Source organism: Falco cherrug, chromosome 8, assembly GCF_023634085.1.
Source record: "Falco cherrug isolate bFalChe1 chromosome 8, bFalChe1.pri, whole genome shotgun sequence".
Lineage (NCBI taxonomy): Eukaryota > Metazoa > Chordata > Aves > Falconiformes > Falconidae > Falco > Falco cherrug.
The window spans coordinates 17201693-17224632 of NC_073704.1; the positions used below are offsets into that span (position 1 = coordinate 17201693).

Genomic DNA, 22940 nt, shown 5'->3' on the forward strand with positions numbered 1-22940 from the left:
GAGAAAACAAGCTATTCCATTCCTATGGCCAGGAATGTGGTATCATTAAGGAACAGAGTAATAGGTAACTTAAGAACATTTAGGGAAGAAGGCTGGGAAAAGGCAAGTCATTTCCCTGAGCAGGGTATGAGAAACAAGCCTTTATCAATCAGAAAGATGGATTCCCGTTTGAACAAAACCAGGGAATTATACAGAGATCTTTGTCTTGTGGCTTCCTTAACCTGCATGAAGCAGTCAAGCAGAAGATTAGCTACAAAAACTACAAGTCATGTGACCTAAAGAGAAAGGACTACTAAGAGTATTTGATTGTTTCAGCACTGAAAGAAAAAACAGGGCTGCAAATGCTTTGAGAGCTCCTGGTGCAGGGTACAAAGCCAAGTGATTGCCCTTTCAAATTAGCAGAGACGCTGAAGTGGTCACAAAGGACCCCAACTCAAGTTTAATCTTAGAAATATATTTATTGCTTCATCAACAGTTTCCATTATTGAAATTATATAGTTTAAGAGAATAAAATTAGTCTTTTACCAACCTATTATTTTATCTAATAAAAAACCCACCGCCACCACCACAAAATGAGCTCCAGGTAACCTGGTAAGTACAATATGAAATTAAAGCTCTTTCACAGGTGGTAAACTGGAAATCTTTGTATAGTTGTGCGACACATTTCATTCCTTGTTCTAAGAGCAGGTTTAGGATCTAGGGGTTCCCTCTGTAAGACCTGCAATCTCTTACAGCAGGCAGTAAGCAGCATTCCTCAGAAAGTAGTACAAGTGGTACCAAACACCCTCTGTCTCCAGGAGTCACACCTTTGGAGAGCAGAAACCAGAGCTGCTCTTCAGAAGCTGTTCTTAACTGAAAGTTTACAAGAGAAAAAGCAAAAATCAAGCATGCAGTATGACAAAAGTGCTGCAGTTGGAAAGTAAGTGACAGGTAAGAAGGAAGGAGGAGTAGAACCGCACTGATGTTGCAGGAAAGTATGTGCTTTGCAAATCAGGAAAAAGAATCTCTAGAAGTGATCAAAAATTTGGATTGTAGGCTCTAAAACTGTAGTAAATAACCTCTTAGACAGGAGTTTGAGCCAAACTTCCTTCTTTTTATACTAAAAGGAGATGTACCCATGTTTTGAATATGGCCCTCATTACTACTAATGACACTACTAAAACCTGGGTGTACCGGTTGATGGCCAGCTGAACATGAGCCAGCAGTGTGCCCAGGTGGCCAGAAAGGCCAACAGCACCCTGGCTTGTATCCAAAACAGTGTGGCCAGGAAGACCAGGGAAATTATTGTCTCTCTGTACTCAGCACTGGTGAGGCCGCACCTCAAATATTGTGCTCAGTTTTGGGCCCCTCACTACAAGAGGGTCGTAGAGGTGCTGGAGCATGTCCAGAAAAGGGCAATGAAGCTGGTGAAGGGTCTAGAGAATGAGTCTTATGAGGAGCAGCTGAGGGAACTGGGGTTGTTTAGTCTGGAGGAGACTCAAGTGGGACTTTTTGCTTCTCTACAACTACCTGCAAAGAGGTTGTAGGCAGGTGGGGTCGGTCTCTTCTCCCAGTTAACAAGCAACAGGACAAGAGGAAACAGCCTCAAGTTGCACCAGGGGAGGTTTAGATTGGATGTTAGGAAAAAATTCTTCACTGAAAGGGTGTTGAAACACTGGAACAGGCTGCCCAGGGAGGTGGTGGAATCACCATCCCTGGAGGTATTTTAAAAACACATAGATGCTGTGCTTAGTGACATGGTTTAGTGATGGACTTGGCAGTCCTGGGTTAATGATTGGACTTATGATCTCAAGGGTCTTTTCCAACCTAAATTATTCTATGATTCTATGTCCCGAAAGAAATGTACAAGGCAGCACTGTTTGAGGAATGCTAAGAGCAGATGACAGCAGAATCAAAACAAATAGTGGGTTTTCATAATAATATGTAGAAACCATCATTTCATTATGTTCTTCATCTAGTCTCTCCTTTATATTTTTTGTAAGCCAATCAAGCCAAGCAGGCATGTTCATGAAAATCAGTATTTCTTCATAAAGCATCAGTGGCATGGACTCTTAATGGCATCAATGTACCTTTGCAGAATGAAATGCTGGTTCTAAATTTTAACTAAATGGAATGACTGCATAAAATTATCATGATTAAAATGTTTTCCTGTATTTGCATTAAAAAAAATCCTGGCCTCATATTTACTAATGTACGCTCAATGTGAGCATAAATGCTGGGGAGGGGTGGTTCTTTTTAAGTTATAGCTTTCAGAACATCTGGTTTATATGATATAATGTCCTAATGTCACTGTAATCATCTGCATGCCAGAACCTGGCAGTAGAATCAAGCCCTATTTAAAATGAAGCATATTTACAGTAACATTTGCAAGCTATATAACTAAACCTATCCTTTACCCTTAGAAAATATGCAAGTCAAACAAAAAAAAAAATCCATAAGCAACTAATAAGGCCCCAGTCAAAGTCATCACACTAAGCTCATGCTGTTTACAAGATCACACCTGTTAGGCCCCATCTCTGCAAATTCACCAGCCCCACTTCAAGCAAGAATTGGACACAGAGGATGTTGTGGTCCTGACTTTGCACAGTAATCCACAGGGTGCAATGAGGAGGTGGTTTGCATCACTGGGATTTAAAAACATCTTGTTTCAGTTCAAATAGCCTTGTCATAATAGAATTCTCACAAAATAAGTTTATATATATATATATATATATGTATCTCAAATAAAATGTGAAGTCTTTAAAGATCTAGGCACAACTACATTTTTAATACTCTCATCTAGTGCTGTATATGCATGTATTTAAGCAATTACAAATCCTTCAGAGCATGTAAAAATTAAAGTTTCCTTGTTGGAGTTACAAATATGCCCATCCTTTCAGGAAGTATCATCTTTTCATCAACATCTTAATCCTTCAAAAGCAGAAACCTTGTATCATTTTCACAGTGAGAAGTTACTCATGTGTATACATCAAGTGCTAACTTAAGAATGTGACTGCTGAATAATAAAGGAAGGAAATCAGCATCCTGAAAGGTCATTTTTAAAATGGTAGCTATTCCAGCAATTGCATGTAAGTGTGAGCTGTTGTGAACAAGAAAAAAATTTCTGGGATTCCTGACAGTAAATATTTTTTGGAAAGTAGCAAGAAAATACTGAGAATTATATTTTCAAAAAAAGTGTGGAGCTTAAAATTTGTAGTCTAAGCAATAAATACTACTGAAAAAGTCAATAGAAGATTTCCAATAACTCTGTTAAAGGGATTCTTCTCAAAAATAAGCACTGAATAGGACTTCTACTTTACATGAGTTTTCTTACAGAAGTTTGTGTCATAAATTTCAGGTTTTTTTTATAAATTAAACATCTTCATTTTTTTTTCTTTAGTTCCCCATTTTGATTTCACTGTTTATTCCATACTATGTGGTATATTGAATTAGCTGATTTTCTGCACCATTTCAGGAATATTTGTGTATTGTTTCAGGAAATAATGCATCTCTACATTTTTTCCCCGTGCATACTGTTTCCCATATTGTTTTCTGGCATGTGAGACTGGCCAGCATCACAACACAAAGAGGAGATTAAGCCCTTATCTCTGCACCTGAAGTGAGTGGCTGAGCTGTGCGGTCCTTTCTTGCTTTACAAAATGCTAGGGAGGACTTGGCTTTTGCAGATTTTAGGACCACAGTCACTAAAAACTTATTCAAATTGGCTCACCAACGTGGAGGGCCAGGGCAGTGCATCATGGCTGCAAAACAGGGCAGAAGGTGGCTACACAATCCTAGGCACAATCAAGAGTTCCCCTGCTTCTGGGCCCTAGTCTTGGCCACCTGGGCTGCCCCAGGAGCTTGAGACTCTACAGTACCGAGGAAGAGACCTCCCTCTTGACAGCTACCTGGTTGTGAGAAAGTAAAGACCAGAGCGCATGACTGAGGGTGCAGTTCTTACAAGAGGGGAAGGACGACCAGGAATAAATGATGAAAAATGACACACTCTCATGCCCTGTCCATGCAGGGATGATGCAAACAAATACCTGCCACTCCTGGGAAACAATCTTGTGGATTAGCCTATGAATAGCATAGTTGAGCACATTTCAGCTGTGGGAGGAACACAGGGAGTGTATTAGCTGATAACTCTGTATTTTTGGCTGTGAGTCAGCATAAGGCCAATATACACTCCAGCTCATCAGAATTACTCTGTCGTTGATATGTTTCTCCCTTCTGTTTGATAGGAGAAATTATGAGTAGCATTTTTCCGGCATTGGTCCCAGCTCATTGCCACCTTCTTCCCCTCAACAAATACTATGTCCCACTACACATGCATGCACAGGGACTTGCACGCGGATGCTGGCGGGCGCAGCACAGCAGTACTGCCACACGGTTTGGTTACAGATGTCCCTGCAGGAACCATCTGGCTCTTGGCTGAATTAATGCCTTTCTGACCCTGATCTCCCATGTCATCTAAGAGTTTATTTTCATTACCTCACAAGAGCTGAAAATGAACTGTAAGCATTTTAAGACCTTATATAGCATTTTCCTTTCTGTTTCCTATGTATTTACTTTCCCCAATCCAAACAAATTTGCGTGTATAATAAGCCACAGGCCCTCTGTTAGCGTGAATCAGTGGTGCTCAATTACTTGAAACTTTCAGAGGCAAAACCCCTCCCTCTAATAAACAGGTATCCTAAACTCACTATGGTATAATGTATTATGCATATACTGGACGTATTTCAATTAATGTTGAACCAGTAGCGCATGCGTAAGTAACAGAAGTGTGTGCTACAGGTGTTATTGAAGGGGCATGTTTACTAAATTCACTCAGTAAATTTGCTAAAATTTACAGAGATGCTGGAAGGCTTTGGACAGCTTCTTATCTTTAAGGGAAGTGAGTTGACTGCTTGTTTGCAATTACTTGTATTTCTGACAGGAACCTTGCACATTTGGTAGAAATAGGGTTGTTTATTCAGAGAAGCCTTCACCTGAGAAGTTGGCAGTAGTGAAGCGCAGGCTGAAGTGAAGGGAGTGGTGTGCCATAGTACTGCTCGCTTTGAAGTCACTCTACCGCCTTGTTTCCCGCTTTTTTTTTTTTTTCCCCTGCAACAACCGCTACCAACATTCATATTCCGAGTAACAGACCAACAGGGAAACGCGGCGGCCGCGGCCCGCAAGATGGCAGCCGCCCGCCCGCCCCCGCCGCACTCAGTTTCCCGCCATGCAGCGCCGCGCGGGCGGCCGGAAGCTCGCGCGCGCGCGCAGTTGCAGGGCTGAGCGCCGCGCGTCAGTGTGCGCCGCGTTCCGCCGGAAGTGACGCCGCTGGCGGCCGTGCGCGGTGGCGGTGGGCGGTAGGTGCGGGGCTCGGTGGGCCGCGGGTCGGTGGGCGGCCGCGCTCCCGCGGGCGGGGCACCCTTCTCCCCTTCCCGCCTTCCGCCGGGCCGGGTGGTCGCGATTCTGCGGCGGGTGGGAGGGCGCGGGCCGGCTGGTAACGGAGCCCCGCGGGGAGCGCGGTGGGCGGCCGGGGCCGGGCGGAGTCGGGGCTGGCGGCGGTGGCGCCCTTACCTCCTAGGACTAGTGCTGTGTAGCCGTAAGAGATCTGACCAGGTTTGGGGGGGGGGGGGGGGGTGGGGGCAGCTGTGCTGTTTTGTACCGGTTTTGTTTTAAGGAGTTATGCAAACGTAGATGTAAAGAACAAATGAAAAGCGTAGGTTCCTGTACCGTGAGCAGTAAAAGGTTTTTGATTGTCTTCTGTGTGTTACAGATGAAATGTTTTTCGTATGTTGAACTCCACGTCGGGTTGTCTCATTGCTGCACGTTCGGAACTTCATAAAAAGTAGGAAGTCAAGATGAAGAGCAGGGTGACACAAGTAAATGTAAGTGTTCTTAAATTGTAGAGTTTGATTATTCCCATGTTACTAGTGATTTGGTTTGTAGTTGATACTACATTAAGTAAAACTTCCTGAATGTAAAGCAAACAAGATCCATAATTGACAACTGCCTGTTTACAAGACAAATACGACTATGAAGTCAGTGAATTACAGCTGTTTCTAGCGCTTGTCCTAACAATGGAAGTTCTGAACGCTGTTACCGTGTGATATAGAAGTAATTGTTGAAAAGTGACTGAATGATAGCTCAACAGAGAACATAAGCATGTGGAGAAATGGAGAAAAGAGATGTTGAAAAATTGACTATGATGTTGAAAAGATAAAGAGACAGGAAGTAGCAGTTAATGTGGTAACTGTATTTCTTAATGTGCAAGTTAAGCTTTCCTTTTTAAAAGCTGCATGGTGCATTTCTGAATGGATGAGAGTGATTTTTAGGAATGCAAGAAGAAAAAATTTGCTTTAAAATTACTCTTCTAATGATGGTTTAGAAATGCCATGTTTGTAAAGCCCACTAAATTTGGGACAGGTTAGCAGAGTGATACTCTTGATGCATGGTCTCAAATCTATGCTATTTCTCTGCCTATTCTGGAGTTCAACCCTGTGTAGGCGGCTTCACTCTTTTGATTCCAGCTTTTCTGACTGAAGCGGTTTTTAATAGAGGTGCTTGAGGGATAGCTTGATAGTTTCTCTTATTTTCCCAACCTGGTAGTACTCCCTTATAGGTACCACATAAGGTACTCCATTATCTGTCGAAATCAGCCAGTTAAAAAAAGCACGCTGTTTGGACACTATCAGTTAATCATTTTGATCAAAATGGACAAGGAAGAAGACTGTGACAGAAAGCCTAGTCACAAAGAGCTGAGGGTGACAAGTTCTTCAGCAAACATAGCTGCTTCTGCGAGGACACATAATAACTGCCAAATACATACCGTTGTTTTATTTCTGTGAGCACGTGTTCCTTGGGTCTGCTTGGACAGAGGCAGATGATGTAGAACTCAAGAGAATGGATCATCCTAAAAAGACCTCCTGCTTCCCATCTGCTAAATATTATTTAAATACAATAACTGTTCTGTGTTTTTCAAAGATTTTTATTACCACTGTCTTGGAAGCTAGGGATACGATCTTGCATTATATTATTTTGGGGAAAACACAACTTACGAACTTCTTTAATCTTTGAATGATTTCAGTGATCTGCTGTTATGTATAGTCCCACAAAGGAATATTGAAAGGGGAAGAAAACCTTGGTGAAAATTAATTAATTTCTTGTACTGGCTTTGCCATCAAACATACTGTTACTTTGTAGTTAAATTGTCAGATGGGCGTTACACTTGTCTGTATGCATGCTCCCAGTAAAATGATGCAATACATTTGTTCTGTACTGTTGTGTTGATTCAGGCAAGATAATACTGGGAATAATTTTGAAGTGTTAGAAATGGACCCTAGGAAAGGTGATACTCTAGGGTATGTTATCGTGGCCTCAAAAATATAAATTTATATTATATATATATATATATATATACGCACTTAGACACACGCCCCAGGCTGGGTGATAGCAAGTTAGCCTCATCAGTCTATTGATAGGATGATGCTCATAATCTTTGTGTTGCTATTATTTCTTTAGAAAGCCTCAGTTAATGTTTGTTTTACTGGCACAGCTCGTTATAGACACCACACTTGCCATTTAGTAAAGATACTTTTCTTTCTAATTAAGTTTTTGGGGATCATCGATTATACCTGTCCATCAGGGTCTGCTTAGGAATGAGATTGTCATTGTATTGTACTAACTGGTAGTTTTAGCTGGTTCTTTGGTGGGGCAAAACCCAGTGTGCTGGTGTGTTAGTGGGTAGCATGCCATTTCAACAAATGAGTATTTCTGGAAAAAGTTCAGTAAAGGTGCACAGTAGGTCCTTGTGTTGAGTTTATGCATCAAGGTGAATGTTACCTATTTCACAGGCTAATCACTGGCATATAACCTGAGGTTGTGGTTCTGAAAAATCACAAATAATATTATAAGGGAAGAGAGGATGCCTACAATGGAAGTATAGAGGTTATAGAAGCTGCCTCTTAGCTGTACCAAAGTAGTTTTGAAACATCTTGATAAGGTGAATGTCTTCCTATGTGTGTTGTAGATGCTGTCATGCTCTGATTTTTGTGTATGACTGCATACTTCTGTATGTCATGGTTCAGCCCAAAGAATTTGCTGTGAACTAATTAAACGTATATCACTTAAACAGTCCTGCAAACTTACATTTCAAAAAAATCTAGAATTATATTTGCTTTGAGGAACTGTCAAGTGGAACAGTGTAACTTGGATGTGTATAATGTATGAAGCAAGGAGTGACTCATGAGAAAATAAATCGTAGTAAGAAGGAGGAAGGTAAGGAGAAATTATGTAGTAAGGGGAATTCTTAGGAGGAAGACACTCTCCAAACAAGAAGTGGTAGAATTCTGTTAATTGCATTGTATTGCATTTGATACAACAAAGTGTAAAATGGCGTATGGAAGAAGGAAGCAGGAAAGGCAGACAGAAGGTCCATCTCCAGCAGTAATTGACAGCAGATCCCTTGCAAAGTTCAGGAACAGGGCAGCTCTAAAAGCACCCGTCCACATACTCTGTTTGCCTATTTGCAGCTTCCTGAGACAGATAAATTTGTCCTGGTAACCTGTGTGAATTTTTCTTCAGTGATTGTCGAGTCTCTTGAATGTATGGAAGCATTTGGTGTCTGCAGCATCCTGTAGCAGGGAGTCCAGCTGCTTAACTACCTACTTGGAATCAGCTGTCCTTGTCATAACTGACTGCCATTAGCTTTATTTGATGGCCCTAAAGGAGTAGGGAACTGAAGACATGGTACGCTTTGATCTCAAGACATGTGCTCACAGTAATTAATATATAATGTTGGGGCTTGATTTTTTCTTTCTCTTTTCTTAAAGCATGGTTCCAGTTACGAAAGGAAGGAAAACTACAGTTCGCGCCAAAAAAGTTTGTCTCCAGAGGACAGGTAGAATGATTATTTTTATACCCTACAATTTTGTATCTAGACCTCACATAGTGGGTTAGATAAGTTTTTAAAAAAACCCACAACTGAACATCAGGTTCCATTTCTTTTTATATGTTACCATAACTGAGCAGTGAAAAGTAAGTGTAGGTTTAATAGACTACTTGCATGTTAATATAGCAGTAATTAGACTTGTTAACAAAGTCCTTAGTGTTCAGTTAAATTGTCATGGAACTTGAAAATAGAAACTAGATGCCAGCTTTCTCTTTGACTCATGTGTTGCTGGTGTCACAATTTTCACTTTAGAGCAAAATTATTGGTGCCAGCAGGAGCTGGAGAAACAGTATTTGAAGAGCAGTCTACAAATGAGGTGCACGGTTACCAGTCTGCTTTTAATTTCACATGTTAATTAGAATGAAACCTCTTGAACTAAACACAATGCAATTTTTTTTTCTAATAGTGTTTATTCTGTTTTATACTATACAGGCAAAAGTAGGTGAATGAATGCATATGTTCCAAGGAAGGCATGGTGCTGAATTTACTTTTGGTATTTGATGTTATTGCCATTTAGCATTTAATTTTAAGTTCTAGGAGGAGCTTCCTTTTACAGTGCTTCTTTGACTTTTGATTATTTTTTGCTGACAAGAAATTAACAGAAATGGAGCATCTTCTGTTTGAATGATATGGATATTGAAATGCAGGTTGCAGAAGCAGAACAGTTCTGTGTTGTATTGCAAGTAGATATTAATAGCATTGCTTTTCTAAGCCTGTTACTAAAAATTTTGTGTCTTGGGTTGCAAACAGGGATATAGAGCATGACAGGCCTCCATCTCCCAGAAAGAGAAGGTACTCTGATGACAGCAGATATGATCAGGAATATTCAAGAAGGGAATACTATGATGACAGAACTTCAGAAGGAAGGTATCAAGCCCTTTCTTAATCAGTAATAAAATACTGATTTTAAAGTATAAAATGTGAAAGTTTCTCACGAACCCATGCGTGTGTAGTGGTGGTTTTGGTTTTGTTTCTTAGAAGGATGGAAAGGGGAAGAGAGAGATACCATGATAAATGGGAGGAGAAAGAATCTGATCGAAGGAGACAGAGAAGATACTCATCACCTGACCATAGGAGTCCAGAGAGGTCGACAGTCCAGAGCTCACTTGCTCATGATGAGACCACTTCAAAGAAGAAGAAAGAAGAAGTGGATCCAATCCTTACTCGCACGGGTGGTGCATATATTCCACCTGCCAAGCTCAGGATGATGCAGGAACAAATCACTGATAAAAATAGGTGAGGTGAAAGTAACATTAGAATTTTTACTGAAAAGGAGAACAATAAAGGGGTTTAGTGAGTGTTGGTGAAAATGGGATACCTTTTGAGGGCTGTGATCATCGTTTTGAAGGTATATTTTTACCAGAAGAAAGGTAAGAGAATCAGATTATGACTACCTGCTTCTGCTGCAAACTGTAAACGGGAAAGTGGGATACAGAGTATAACCAGGGATTTCTTGGAATATCTTAGAAAACTGAATGTATTGGGCTATACCATATCTGTAGAGCATTACATTTTGGTTTATCATGTTGGTTCAGTGATTTCCTGATAGTTAAATGTAAAATTGTGAACTAGTCTTCACATTTATGCAGTAGTATTTTCTTACCTGTTTTACTAATCACAGCTTACATCCACGTTTTCATATCTATATATATATATATATATTCACTCAGTGCTTCCTCAAATTCAGGCATTAATTGTGTTACCTTTGGAATAGCTTGGCGTATCAGAGGATGAGTTGGGAAGCCTTGAAGAAGTCGATCAATGGTCTTGTCAACAAAGTGAATGTTTCTAATATTGAAAATATCATTCATGAGCTCCTTCAGGAAAATATTGTTCGGGGAAGGTAAGTCTTAGTATTTTAAAACAATTCTTTTGCGTTCTGCTAATATACTGCTTTCATGTATATCGTATGTGATGGGATGATCAGAATCCTGCAAATAGCATAAGAATAACAGAAGAGAACTAAGTAAATTCTAGAGAGGGAATGTTTTTAGAATACACTTGCCCATAGAAGTTTGTATGTGGCTTATAAGTATACATTTCAAAATAATCTAGGTGGAAAATGGCATAATTTCCTTCCTCCTTACAGTTAATTTTGACTTCCAAATTTGAGTTGCAAATATTGTGATAAGAAGTTTTATCTAACTAGCAAAATAGTGATAAGAAGTTTTATCTAGTTGTAAAGTCCTTTTCTGAGTTTTGTAAGTAGAGGGTAAATAGGATCTGGACGACACCAGTTTCAGTTTGTAAGTGAGAAGTAACTAATAAATAGTTTCAAAATGAAATATCCTGTTTCTGTGCACTGGTATGACATAAGTTCTGTTCCATTTGCCAACTCCAAAATAAGTAGGAATGAGGTCCTTATGCAGTAATTAGTACCATGTAGGAGATTTTTTTTTTTTTTTAATTTCAATAGACCACAAAGATGATAATTGGGTACCAGTGTGCATTTTGAAGATTCATGTTAGGATTACAGCAAAAGTCAAATTCTATGTGCTAAAGCATATTAAAATAGCAAAACTGGGAGGAGGGGAAAAAAGTCTTTGATTATTTTCAGACTTCAGTCTTGATAAAACTGTTAGACACCCATAGTATAATAAAAGGGCTATTATCTCATGAGTCCTGTGTTTACATTCATGTAGACTTTAATTAGTAGTCTTTTATAATCAGTTCTTAGTTCCAAACATTAAAATTATGTTGAAAATATGTAGTTTCTTTTGAGAAAAAACAGTGAAAAGCATTATACTTTGCTCATTCTGGTTTTACTGAACGTTGTTTTTTTTACTTCTAGGTAGATGTTTTTTCTTAGGGACCTTTTATGGAAATATGATTTTTATTTCTTAGAAGTTTGTTTGTGTGTTTAAGTTATCATTGTACTAGAACGCACTTCTGTATTTTTCATAAATAGTTGCAGTGCAGGTATCTCTTCTGTCATAAACAGGGGTTTGTTTTTTCAGCTGGGGAAAAGAAACAGCTCAATCATGCAAATTTCAAAGCTAGGAAGAGCCTGTGTTGGGGTTAAAATAGGATGATTGCAGGATACAAGATGAAGACTTTACTTTCTTATCATTTCCAAATGTAGTTCTAATAGGAACAATACTTAATGAAAGATAAAGTGTCAGTTTTAAGAATTTCTCAGCTCAGGTACATTTGGGCAACACATTTTGTAAAACTCCATTTGTGGCATGATAACTGTTTGAAAATGACTATTTGGTATCTACTAACTATTCCAGCTGTACAATACTATTTTTCTTCGGTACATATCACATAAAACATTAAATGTTTTATTACCCAGAAAAATCTTAAACTTACATATTTTTACAGGGGATTGCTATCTAGATCCATTCTGCAAGCTCAGAGTGCCTCTCCAATTTTTACCCATGTTTATGCTGCTCTTGTGGCCATTATCAATTCAAAGTTTCCAAATATTGGTGAATTGATTCTCAAGAGGTTGATACTAAATTTTCGCAAAGGATATCGCAGAAATGATAAGGTATGTAAAATGTTCACATTTTTGCATTCAGCAAAATGCTGAAACTTGTAATTCTGCTGTGTTAACCTTATATTGAGTGTGTTAAAATTAGGTACTTCAAAGGAACACAGTCAAGGTGAATGGGTTGGGGCCTGTTGCTAGTACATTTTAGTAGTTTTAGAGTATCATGAAAGCTTGACAACTTATTCTGGGTTGGTTCTGTGATAGTTTTGAGGGGGGCAGGGAGGGCTTGGGTTGGTTTCTGTTTTTAAAGTGTACTGTCCTAATTGTGAACAAGTTTTGAGGTGGGCAGGAAGGGTTTTGTTTGGTTTGGTTCTTATTTTAAAGTGTACTGTCTTAATTGTGAACAATTACCAGTATCCCAAAATAGTTACTTTGGGATAATTTAATCTGATCGTGAGATGCACAAATTTGTAGTAAGTCTGATTTACAAATTTTTCCTTCCATACACTATGTGTTAAAATTTCCCGGTTTATTTGTTTTGCAGCAACTCTGTCTAACATCTTCAAAGTTTGTGGCACATTTGATGAATCAGAATGTGGTATGTTAATTTATGTTTCTACTCAATGCAAACCCCCCTATATGCTGTTTATTTAGTTTCAAGGCAGCAGTAGCCTAGGTGAGGATGCTCTCCCTTTTCTAAAGGTTACTGAAAATCTGAGTTGAAATTTCCTTTTAATGCCAATTTTAGATTGGTATGACCTGTCTAGAAAAGACATTGGTAATTGTCTATGGAGTTATCATCACTTACTATTGTACTTAGGCTCCAGAGCTTCCCCAGACTTCATAAATATGTTTGGGCTGGTATTGAGACAAATCTTGATGCAAAGCAAGTGTCATCCGAGGCTCTGTCCCACAAATCTAGAACAGAGTTTTCTTGCAGCACTGTCATCTGACTTAAACATCTGTGTAGGCAGAGCTAGAGTCAGTTGCATCTAAAATGGATTTGCATCCAGCCCTATGCCACTTTCTTTGTGTTAGAAATCCAGATACTCAAATTTAAATGGCAAGAAACAGTGTTTCAGGAATGCATTGGCCATGTGCAGCATTTTGGTATAGAGTAAACTAATCTGAGATGTGCCATTTGCTTGTGTGCCTGATCGTGGAAGACCTGATTTAATAATAGACACAACACACTTACAGCTGGTTTCTCTGCTTCTTGGAAATGCATTCTAATTTTTTCTTAGTGGCAAAAGGTTTACCGTTGTTTGCTTGTTCATTTCAATAACATAGTCACATTCACCACAAAGTTGGTGTAAATACAAGTGGTAAAATTTTATTTGGAGTTTTGACTTCCTCTGGATTAGCTTTGTCCCACTACTGTTGCCTTGTGTGTGTGAGTAAACAAGTAAAGAAGCATCCTCAAAAGCTGGGCTGTTCTGTTAAGTAAACCTGCTCTGTAACAATTGTGTAACGTTGTATATTCTAATTCTTTACTGATATACTTTCCATAGGCTCATGAGGTTTTATGTTTGGAAATGCTCACTTTGCTTCTTGAAAGGCCTACTGATGACAGTATTGAAGTAGCAATTGGATTTATTAAAGAGAGTGGGCTCAAATTAACAGAAGTTTCTCCTAGAGGTATTAATGGTAAGTATAATTAGCCAACGTTTGTATTTTGGTGTTTGTATTGGTAATTTCTTTTCATATTTACGTTTCTGTCTTTCCCAAGCAATCTTTGACCGTCTTCGACACATTCTGCATGAATCTAAAATTGATATGCGTGTTCAGTATATGATAGAAGTCATGTTTGCTGTACGGAAGGATGGCTTCAAGGATCATCCAATCATTCCAGAGGGATTAGATCTAGTGGAGGAGGAGGATCAGTTTACTCATATGTTGCCATTAGAAGATGACTACAACCCAGAGGATGTTCTTAGTAAGTTAGAATGGAAGATAATTCCATGACTGCATTCTCTGTGAAAACAAAATTATAAATAAATATTTATGGGTTTCTTCATTTTGTATTTTAAATGAAGATTTTCTTTTATTTTAAAGATGTTTTCAAGATGGATCCAAACTTTATGGAAAATGAAGAGAAATACAAAACGCTGAAGAAAGGTAGGGGGGTTGTGTGTGTATATGAGTTTTATATGTAATATTGATATATTTGCACACTTAATTTGGCATTTACTTATCTGACTATTATTACTAATGTTTATTATTTAACAGTGGGTGGTATTTGTGTCCCAGGTAACTGTCTTTCAGCTCATCATAGACTTTCCAATGTAATCCTGCTATTTTCTTCAGCGTCGTTCCTCCAGCTACATCTTCATTCTGTTATGACCTATGTTATTGGCTCTCCCACATTCTCCACCTGAGACACTCTTTCACTCTTAGATGTTGGATCAAGATTTTTTTGGTAATGAAACTACTGTGGACTATATTCCTTTAATCTGGGATACATCTCTTCCAGAAATTCTTGATGAAGGTGACAGTGAATCTGAAGCAGATCAAGAGGGTGGAAGTAGTGAGGAAGATGAAGAGGAGGAGGAGGAGGAGGATGAAGATGGTAAGCATATGACTGACACCTTACTCATGATTGGTTGTAGATGAAACGGGAAAGAAAAGCTTAACTTGTTACACATTTTGTGACACTAAGAATGTTCAAAAGTTAAGGGATGTTTTCATCCTAAATTATTCTCAGATTTGCTAGTGTTTACTAGCAAAAAGTGTAAAAGTCTAAAAGGAAGCATTCAGCACAGGCAGAAAATGAAAAGCAACTTTGCCTGATTGTTCTTGACCATATCAGTTTCATGTGAGAAAAGCCTTGCAAATATAAGATATTAAAAACAATTAACATGAAAACACTGTCTTAAAAACTAGCAAAGACAACCTTCCTGGATGCCTGCTAGTGCTCTATCATATTTTTAGCTCACTTTCAAAATCAGAATGAGTTTTCTTACAACTGTATTTACATTCTGTAAGCTCTTAGTTCAGTTCAGCCCCTTTTCTTGATCTTAAGTGGAAGCAGTCAGTGTTTACACATTTTCAAAGGATGTATTTGATTCCTAGGAAAAAGGTTGATGGATGAATATAACTGAAGTGTTTGTGCGGACTGAGTTATTGAAAAGCCAGCTAAGTCCTGTTTTTGAATACCAAGAATGGATTTCCTCACCAGTTTGCTGGCATATTTCACAAATGAGCGAGCAGAGCTTCCTTCATGATTTATACTGTTACCAAACTTTAAAATAATGAAGGAATAGGGAATACCTTATGAATGAAGGTGTTACCCGAATGATTTTGGTTCGGAATGGATGTTTCTATACTTGCTCCAGGACAAAACAGAACTTCAGAATGCTGTAACTAGATCCTACGCATAACTGAAACAAATAATTTCCTGTTAAAATCAGGGAGACTACATAGAACATTGTATAGTTAAATTATGCAGAAAATACCTTGCTAATAATGTGGACAAGAAATGTTAAACTGAGAGGATGCAGTGGTTAAGTCATTTGAAAGGTCTTTAAAAGGAGAGTTATCCTCTTAAAATCTCTACAGATATATAGAGATACAAAATAACCTCTGAATATTCACTTGATAGTTATAAATGAGGCAAATGGGTTTTTTTTTCTCTCCTTCTCTGTAAAAATAAAAACATAAACATGCCAAATAGTCCTAAATATTTCTAGAAAAAGTGTTGCACAGTGCGCTACAGACTTAGGTGTAATCTCTTAGAACAGCTCTATTTACTATTTACTATCTGCCTTAATGTTTTTCTCTTTAAAACCCATGTTTTTCTTTCCCAGGTCAGAAAGTTACTGTCCATGACAAAACAGAAATTAACCTGGTCTCCTTCCGTCGTACAATTTATCTTGCTATTCAGTCAAGGTAAATCTAATATAATTTGTACATGTATGAGTGTAGTTAATTTGAAATGGGTGAACTGGAATTCTCTTTCTTTTAAAATTCTTTTTTAATGTGCAATTTAAAAAAACCCAACCAAACAAAAATGAACAGGGAGGTGTTCTTTAGGGAGCCGGACCTGATTGTATAAAGCAGACTGTTCTGACAAATTAAATACCCGAATTCTCATTCTAAGATAAATCGTATGTTTCAAAATGTTTGAGTGGGACTTTTCTTTGAGGATTGCCATAATCAGAATGTTCTGAGTGAACAAGTTGGTGATCTTCAGATCATGCAGCATCTGAAGAATTTCTGAAAAAAACCTGCAACACACTTAAAATAGAGATGCTGTAGATTTCCTCCACTTCAGAGACTAAGTAGTTCTGTAGTGTGGTACTATTTAGGCCTGTTTCCATCTGCATTGTTTGGAAACTAAGTATACATATACCAACCCTGAAGTATACTCTATTTGTATGCAACTTGAAAATGAAATCCCCTTGCAGTACAAAGTCCAAATAAACAAAACGGGGTGGTATAACTCTGGTGTTACCTGGGTAAAAGGAGAGATGAATCTGTTGGATGCCACTCAATTCCAAAAGTAGGTATGACCCTCAATATTCTGCAGGTCTGAACCTGCATGATACATGAGATAATGTAGTTGTGGTATTGATCATTACACATATCAATTAATACCATACTGAGATGTATGAAAGGCTCTTATGTTTCTGAAAGTTACTGTTCAATACTTTCTTGCCATACCCAAGTTTGTTTGTCTTTTACTTGGGTGGGGGAAGGTGCTTACTGGTAGCTAAAGGCTTGCAATATGCAAGAATGGGAGAGTGGTGTGTGTGGTATATACTTACTTCGGAGCTTATGTACAGTGCTTGCATTTCACTGTTTTTCAGGATGTGTAAAATGAGCTCATGTTTGTGTTTTGCTAAGTTTTGTAAGATGATATAATAGTAATAATGGCTCGAATTATCTTGTTTTCAAATTGTCTGCAAATGTAATGACTTGGATTAATTTTCATGCATAAACTATGAAATACAAAATATTTATTTTAAAAAAACAACAGAAAACCCTAACAAAACAAACAGATTTTAAAATGTTAATGAGATACTTCAAAACAGTTGAAGTTTCAGCACCAACAATCAATCTTAATAGAATTCTGAAAAGTGTCTAGTGTACTGTATATTGCACAGATACTGAGAAGTATTTTTTCTGTTATTGCAGCTTAGACTTTGAAGAATGTGCTCACAAATTACTGAAGATGGACTTTCCTGAAAGTCAGACCGTAAGCCTTGCTGCTTATTTGTTTTTTGTTAACATTATTAAGAAATAGTATTATGGGAGTGTCTAGAATCCTTGCTCTTGTCCTGGGACCTAGTTTGTATAGTAAGCAGGTGAATGAGAATGACTCCTTACAGCTGTTGTTCCTCAAAATGGGTCTTACAATCTTAAGAGCAAATAGGCTAACGTGTATTTCGTAAGACATTTGTCTTGGGCAATTGCTCCTTTCTGCCAAGCAGTTCAAATGTTTGCTCATAGTCTGTTTTGAAGATGTTTGTTGGCTGGACTGTTGAAACATTTATCCTATGACAAAAGTACTGTAACATGGCAGTGATTCTCAGAGCTGTGTCTCTGAAGCAACTGAGTTGAAGGTCATACTTGCAGGCTGCTGTAGACTTTTCTCTGTGGGACTTGAAATGTAGCATAGTGGTAAAAGAATGTGGGGTTTTTTTCTTTTACAGTCCTCTTTGAATAATAGTGTATTGAATTAAAGCAGTTGTAAGTACGATTGCTTTGTTGTGATCTTGGAGACAATCAGGCGAAATGTGTTTTGTCTTCAAACACTGCAAGATCAATACAACTGGTATGTTTTCGAGTAAAGGAAACTGTCCTTCAGCTAGTACTTATATTAGATCCTGGTAGAATGTAAATACCCATCTAATTCTATAAACAGCTTTTCAGTCATCTGTAAGCCATCAGCATGAGAGTTGCGCTTGAGAGAGCTTTTAATTTTCTTGTGACTTTAATTATCACTATTCCGTTTTACTTGAAACAATGTGTGTAGAAGTAATTTTATTAGTATAATAATAACTAGTAAGTGGAGATCTGAGCTGTGGTTAGGTGTTCTTTGGAAATTTGGTTTAATCTAGTAATCAGAAATTGGTTTGCCTATTTTTTTCCAGTTCTTGTACTATTTTGTTATTAAGCAGTTTACATGGAAGTAAACTAAGAATTCAGATGATTGTTCTGCATTTTCTTACCTAATTCTATAGTTCTGTGCATGAAATGCGATACTAAACATGCACAGGATTATAATTCTCAGTGCAGCATAACCTGAAGAACTCTTAGGAGGAAAAAAGATCCTGTTTTCCAGCAGATGATTCAGCTATAAAGCATAGAACAATCTAGAACATATGTGCTGTATCATACAATGGAGATAACAACTTGTGTAACTGTGCTCGTTAGGTAACTGCTTGGAGAACTGCTTAATTCTTGGTATTCAATATCATTGCAGTCTCTGTCAACTACTAACTATTCCATGGACAAGATCTATTCAGAAAAAATAAATTTACTGGGGGAAGAAAAAAACCCTAACCTATTAGTCAGAATCTTAGGTGCGTAAAAACAAGTAGACTTTCTCTCACCAGTTTATTCTGTATTTTTGAGATTTGACTTAATATTTGCTGCCAGTTTATTTTCTTTTGCTTTCTGTGAAGCCTTTGCATGCTGCAAATAAAAATAACTAGACAAACACAGATGAATTTAAGGGGTTAATTTTCATATATTTTATGGGGTGCTAATTTAGTGACTATGAATCTTTTTATATTACATAATCCTGTGAAGGGATTTATTTCTGTCTCAGCTTTGAGAAACTTTATATTTCCCCTATCAATCACAAATTAAAAATACATGAATGTTTCTGTATGCAAAATTTAAATGTGCAAACGTGTGGGTTTCTTTTTTCCTGCTGCACTGCAAACACAAAAATTGTTACTCCTGATTTTGTAGGAAAGCTCTCGGCAACTCCAGGGTCTAGTTTTGAGACTCAAGGAATTATGAGTAAACTGAATATATGTGGAACTGTTGGGAATCAATTAAATACAATGCTAACTAATTTAGAGCGCAGTAGCTTTGTGACCAGCAGCACTATAATCTCTGAAATGTTTTCACTTACTTTCAGGTCTCTTTAGAGACAGATGATTGGAGGAGGCAAAACATATCCCACTAGCTGTCTAGTCAAGTCTCTAGACAATATTATGTTGTTCTCTTAACATCTCATTCCAACAGATACTTTCCTATGACTTTGTGCTTTGGAAGATGTATGAAACTCACTGAACATCACAGTTTTAATATTAAAATCTATAGCATTCTTTGAAAACTATTACATTTGGATAAGTAAGAATTTATATATTTGAATATTAGTTTGTGATGCTTAGATAATTTATTTTGGTTAGCACACCACCCTATTAAAAAAAGAGGAATCTGAAGTGATGTAGTTATGATTCAGCTGTAATTGCTATGAATGAAATGCTTTTAAAATAAATGCAGAAGTGTATTTTTGGCATTTTGTATGTGTGCAAGTATATGTATCTAAAGAGAGCAAAATAAATCAGTATTAACCTATGATTTCATACTAGTTGTAGGAATTACTACAGTTCAAGGTTCAAAAAGGCTGTAAAGCTGCATCTTCTTATCACAGGGCCTCTTCTTTTTTTCCCCTTAAAAATCATTACTTTTCACCTCACCATAATCAAAGATGTGAGAGCTTTGACTTGCTCGTTGTATAGACTTAGAGGTCCTAAGGAATGTTTATGGGGTAAAGAGAAAAAAGCCTGAGGTTTTCTGATCAATGTGAGAGCAGAAAGAACAACCAGATACAGACAATAAAATTATTCAAGGATTTATGGGGCTTGAGTCTGTCCATGTGCATAAAAAACTTGAATGCACTCAGCAGGAAGCTTCTGGTAGAATTAACTGCAAATTTCTAAACAAGAAAAATTTCTGATTTAAGCCTTTATTGAATTGATTCCCACTGCCTTCGTTATCAAAACAAACCACAGGATTATATTTTCAGCTGTAAAGCAGGGGGGGGTTGTTCTGTTTTACTGAAACCTTCAGCAACCTGTATTGCAGTATGGTTGTGTCTTTGTGATTTCTTTGCACTTTACAAGTCAGAGCTTTAACCTGTCTTGAGAAATTCCTGAAATGTTTACCAATTCTTCGGTGAATCTTCAAAGCTGGTGTAAGAAAACTGCAATTTAGATTGAGTGTAGGAGCTGTGATAATGTCATGGTTGGCTGTTTCTTACAGTGAAGACCCTGTAGCTTAGAGCTCGTTCTCTGTGCCAACTCCTGCTATGGATGGCAGTTATGATGAGAAGCAGGGACTGAAGTATTGTTTAAAGCACTTTATGTCGCTTAAGAAGCAGGTGAAACTTAAAATTCCTGTTGCAAAATTTTTGTTCACGTTGTCTGGTTTTACAGTAACTTTGTGTTTTTCTTCTGGAAAGCTTTACTTAATAAAGTCATCTTTTATTTCATTATCAAGATTGGTTTCCACAGGTTTTGAGTAGTTAATTGTCAATTAAATACAATCTGAAAACTGATAAGAATATTCAAAACCTGAAGACAGACATTTGAGACTAATACAGTCGTAATGATTTTCTTGCATGTTAATCGTTCCAGAAATATTTATGTACAGAGATTTTTGGCATGATGTAGCAGGGCTGAATTCAGAATATTTAGCTGTTTTTATCAGTGGTTGAATTATCAGATTATTGTGTCACATTAACTGCTGTTCAACACAAATGGGTTTTATGCTTAATATCAGTAATGGATCTGTCGCGCAGATCTGACTGACAGAAAGAGGATTAAGGTTCAAATGGATAATCTTGGGAATAGTACAAAATACTGCTTTTTGGCATTGCAGTTCAGTACTGAGTGCTCAGGGGAATGTCGGCAGTCTTTTTTATTTGTTAGCCTAAAACTATTGTATTCTGACTTGAGATGAACACATTTTTCATTTTGCCATGAACTGAAATGCTGCTTTTTCTGAAGTGAATGATGCTGTTAAACAGAAACATTCATCTTCTGCTTCCCATCTGATTTGCATGCATTTAATTTTTAGTCTTAACTGTATATTCTCCTTCAAAATACCTATTCATTTCCTTCTCCTTGTCCTTTTATTTTTTCCTGTACCCCTTTTTTGGGTGAAAAGTTTGCCTACTGCAGTGTCCTATTTTTCTTTCTCAAGAAACCACGTTTTCTTTTCCAGGTTCACAAGCTCAGTTTTCATTTCCAGCTTTCCAGTTTTTCTTTTTTCCTTGACACTTCCCCTCCCCCTTCATTTATTTTTGCTCCAGGATTCTGGAAATATAATATCTGCTTCTTGTATCTGGATCTGTCTTTAAACTGCCCTCCTGATTATGCTTGATGAGTTTCTCGCCCTTTTTAATCCTTTTTCAGATGACTCCAGCATGTTCGGTGTTGTCTTCTGTGTCAAAGGGGCCCTTCTTTCATTATTAAAATTAAATCTTCAAAAATGTATTAGTTTCTTCTGTATTTTATTAGTCTTTGATAGATAAAAGCAATGTGCTTTCTTGGTTCTCTGTCTTTTTGTAACCTTTCAGGTTTCCTCAGTCTGTATTCTATTTTGGCATGTTGTAGTTACCTTACGTGAGCAAAAGTGTTGCTTCTCTGTGGTTTTACATTGCCTGTTTCAAAATGGCTTCTGGACATTTATATTAATTTTTTTTGTCACATGTCTTCTTCCTGATACTTTTTCACACTGTCTCTTTCATATTACAGGTTTTTCAGGATCCCCATGTGTGTGTTGCTTTGTAGATCCTCTCTTATTCTACCACTGTTTCTTAAAAAAAAAATAAAAAATTTGTAGGTTTTCTCAGTTCTGAGAATTTTTCCTAAATAGATTACTAAAAGCATGTTCAAATTAATTTTGTTTTTCCTGTTACTCTTACTTACAACTTCAGCAGATTAAATGGTATCACGGTCTTCCTGCTTCTGATTGTTTTATTCTCACCCCCACCTCTTTGTTTCTGACCTCTTTCCTGAATTGTTGCCCAGGTGTAAGAACCCTCTACATTTTACTACTTTATCTCTTGTGCTGACATCCATCCCCACTTGAGGATTAGGTTCCAAGTGGACTCTTACTAACCTAGCATGCCTCTGCTTCCTTTATTTCAGATCTGTGAATGCTGTTACTGTAACTCAGGTATGAAGACAACTGTATGCGTCTCCTGTGCATTGGGACTCTCTTGTTCCCTCATACTCTTCCATACAGATTCTTAGGCTTTAACAAAGGAGTTTATTGCTTTGTTATTGTTGTTGTTGATCGACACACTGTAGTATCTTAGTTCTGCTCTTCTGCATTAATTCTCATGTGTTGATTGCTGATTTTTTTTTTTAAGGAAAAAAACAAATTCAAGTAGTTGAATTTCTTCCTTTTCACAGTAGGTTTAACAGGAGGAGGCTTGCTTTTCTTGGTGTTATTAGATCCAACTGAAGCCTGCAGATCAGAAGTTGAAACACTTTGTTGTACTCCCTGCTGTTCTAAACAAACTTTATGGTTGCTTTTTAGCCATATGTTCAGTCTCACAGAGAACACTACTTCTCTTTTTTTAAAAAGTACTCTTATCATCTGTGTTAAAGCTGC

At 37.6% G+C, this 22940-nt stretch overlaps 1 protein-coding gene across 2 annotated transcripts in view; it reads left to right on the forward strand.

Annotated features, from left to right (window-relative positions):
• The first annotated feature begins 5282 nt into the window (after window positions 1-5282).
• Window positions 5283-22940, forward strand: part of CWC22 (CWC22 spliceosome associated protein homolog) — a 35159-nt gene continuing 17501 nt past the window's right edge. Inside the window, exons 1-14 of one of the 2 annotated variants that reach the window (XM_055718316.1) lie at window positions 5283-5333; window positions 5747-5858; window positions 8802-8869; window positions 9671-9787; window positions 9899-10156; window positions 10635-10763; window positions 12245-12413; window positions 12901-12954; window positions 13868-14003; window positions 14086-14292; window positions 14412-14474; window positions 14830-14925; window positions 16163-16244; window positions 17493-17553. In XM_055718316.1, coding sequence (XP_055574291.1) covers window positions 5832-5858; window positions 8802-8869; window positions 9671-9787; window positions 9899-10156; window positions 10635-10763; window positions 12245-12413; window positions 12901-12954; window positions 13868-14003; window positions 14086-14292; window positions 14412-14474; window positions 14830-14925; window positions 16163-16244; window positions 17493-17553 — 1467 coding nt within the window. In that variant the 5' untranslated portion in view covers window positions 5283-5333; window positions 5747-5831. The remainder of the gene's footprint in view (window positions 5334-5746; window positions 5859-8801; window positions 8870-9670; window positions 9788-9898; window positions 10157-10634; window positions 10764-12244; window positions 12414-12900; window positions 12955-13867; window positions 14004-14085; window positions 14293-14411; window positions 14475-14829; window positions 14926-16162; window positions 16245-17492; window positions 17554-22940) is intronic. The other variant, XM_055718317.1, reaches the window with a different exon arrangement.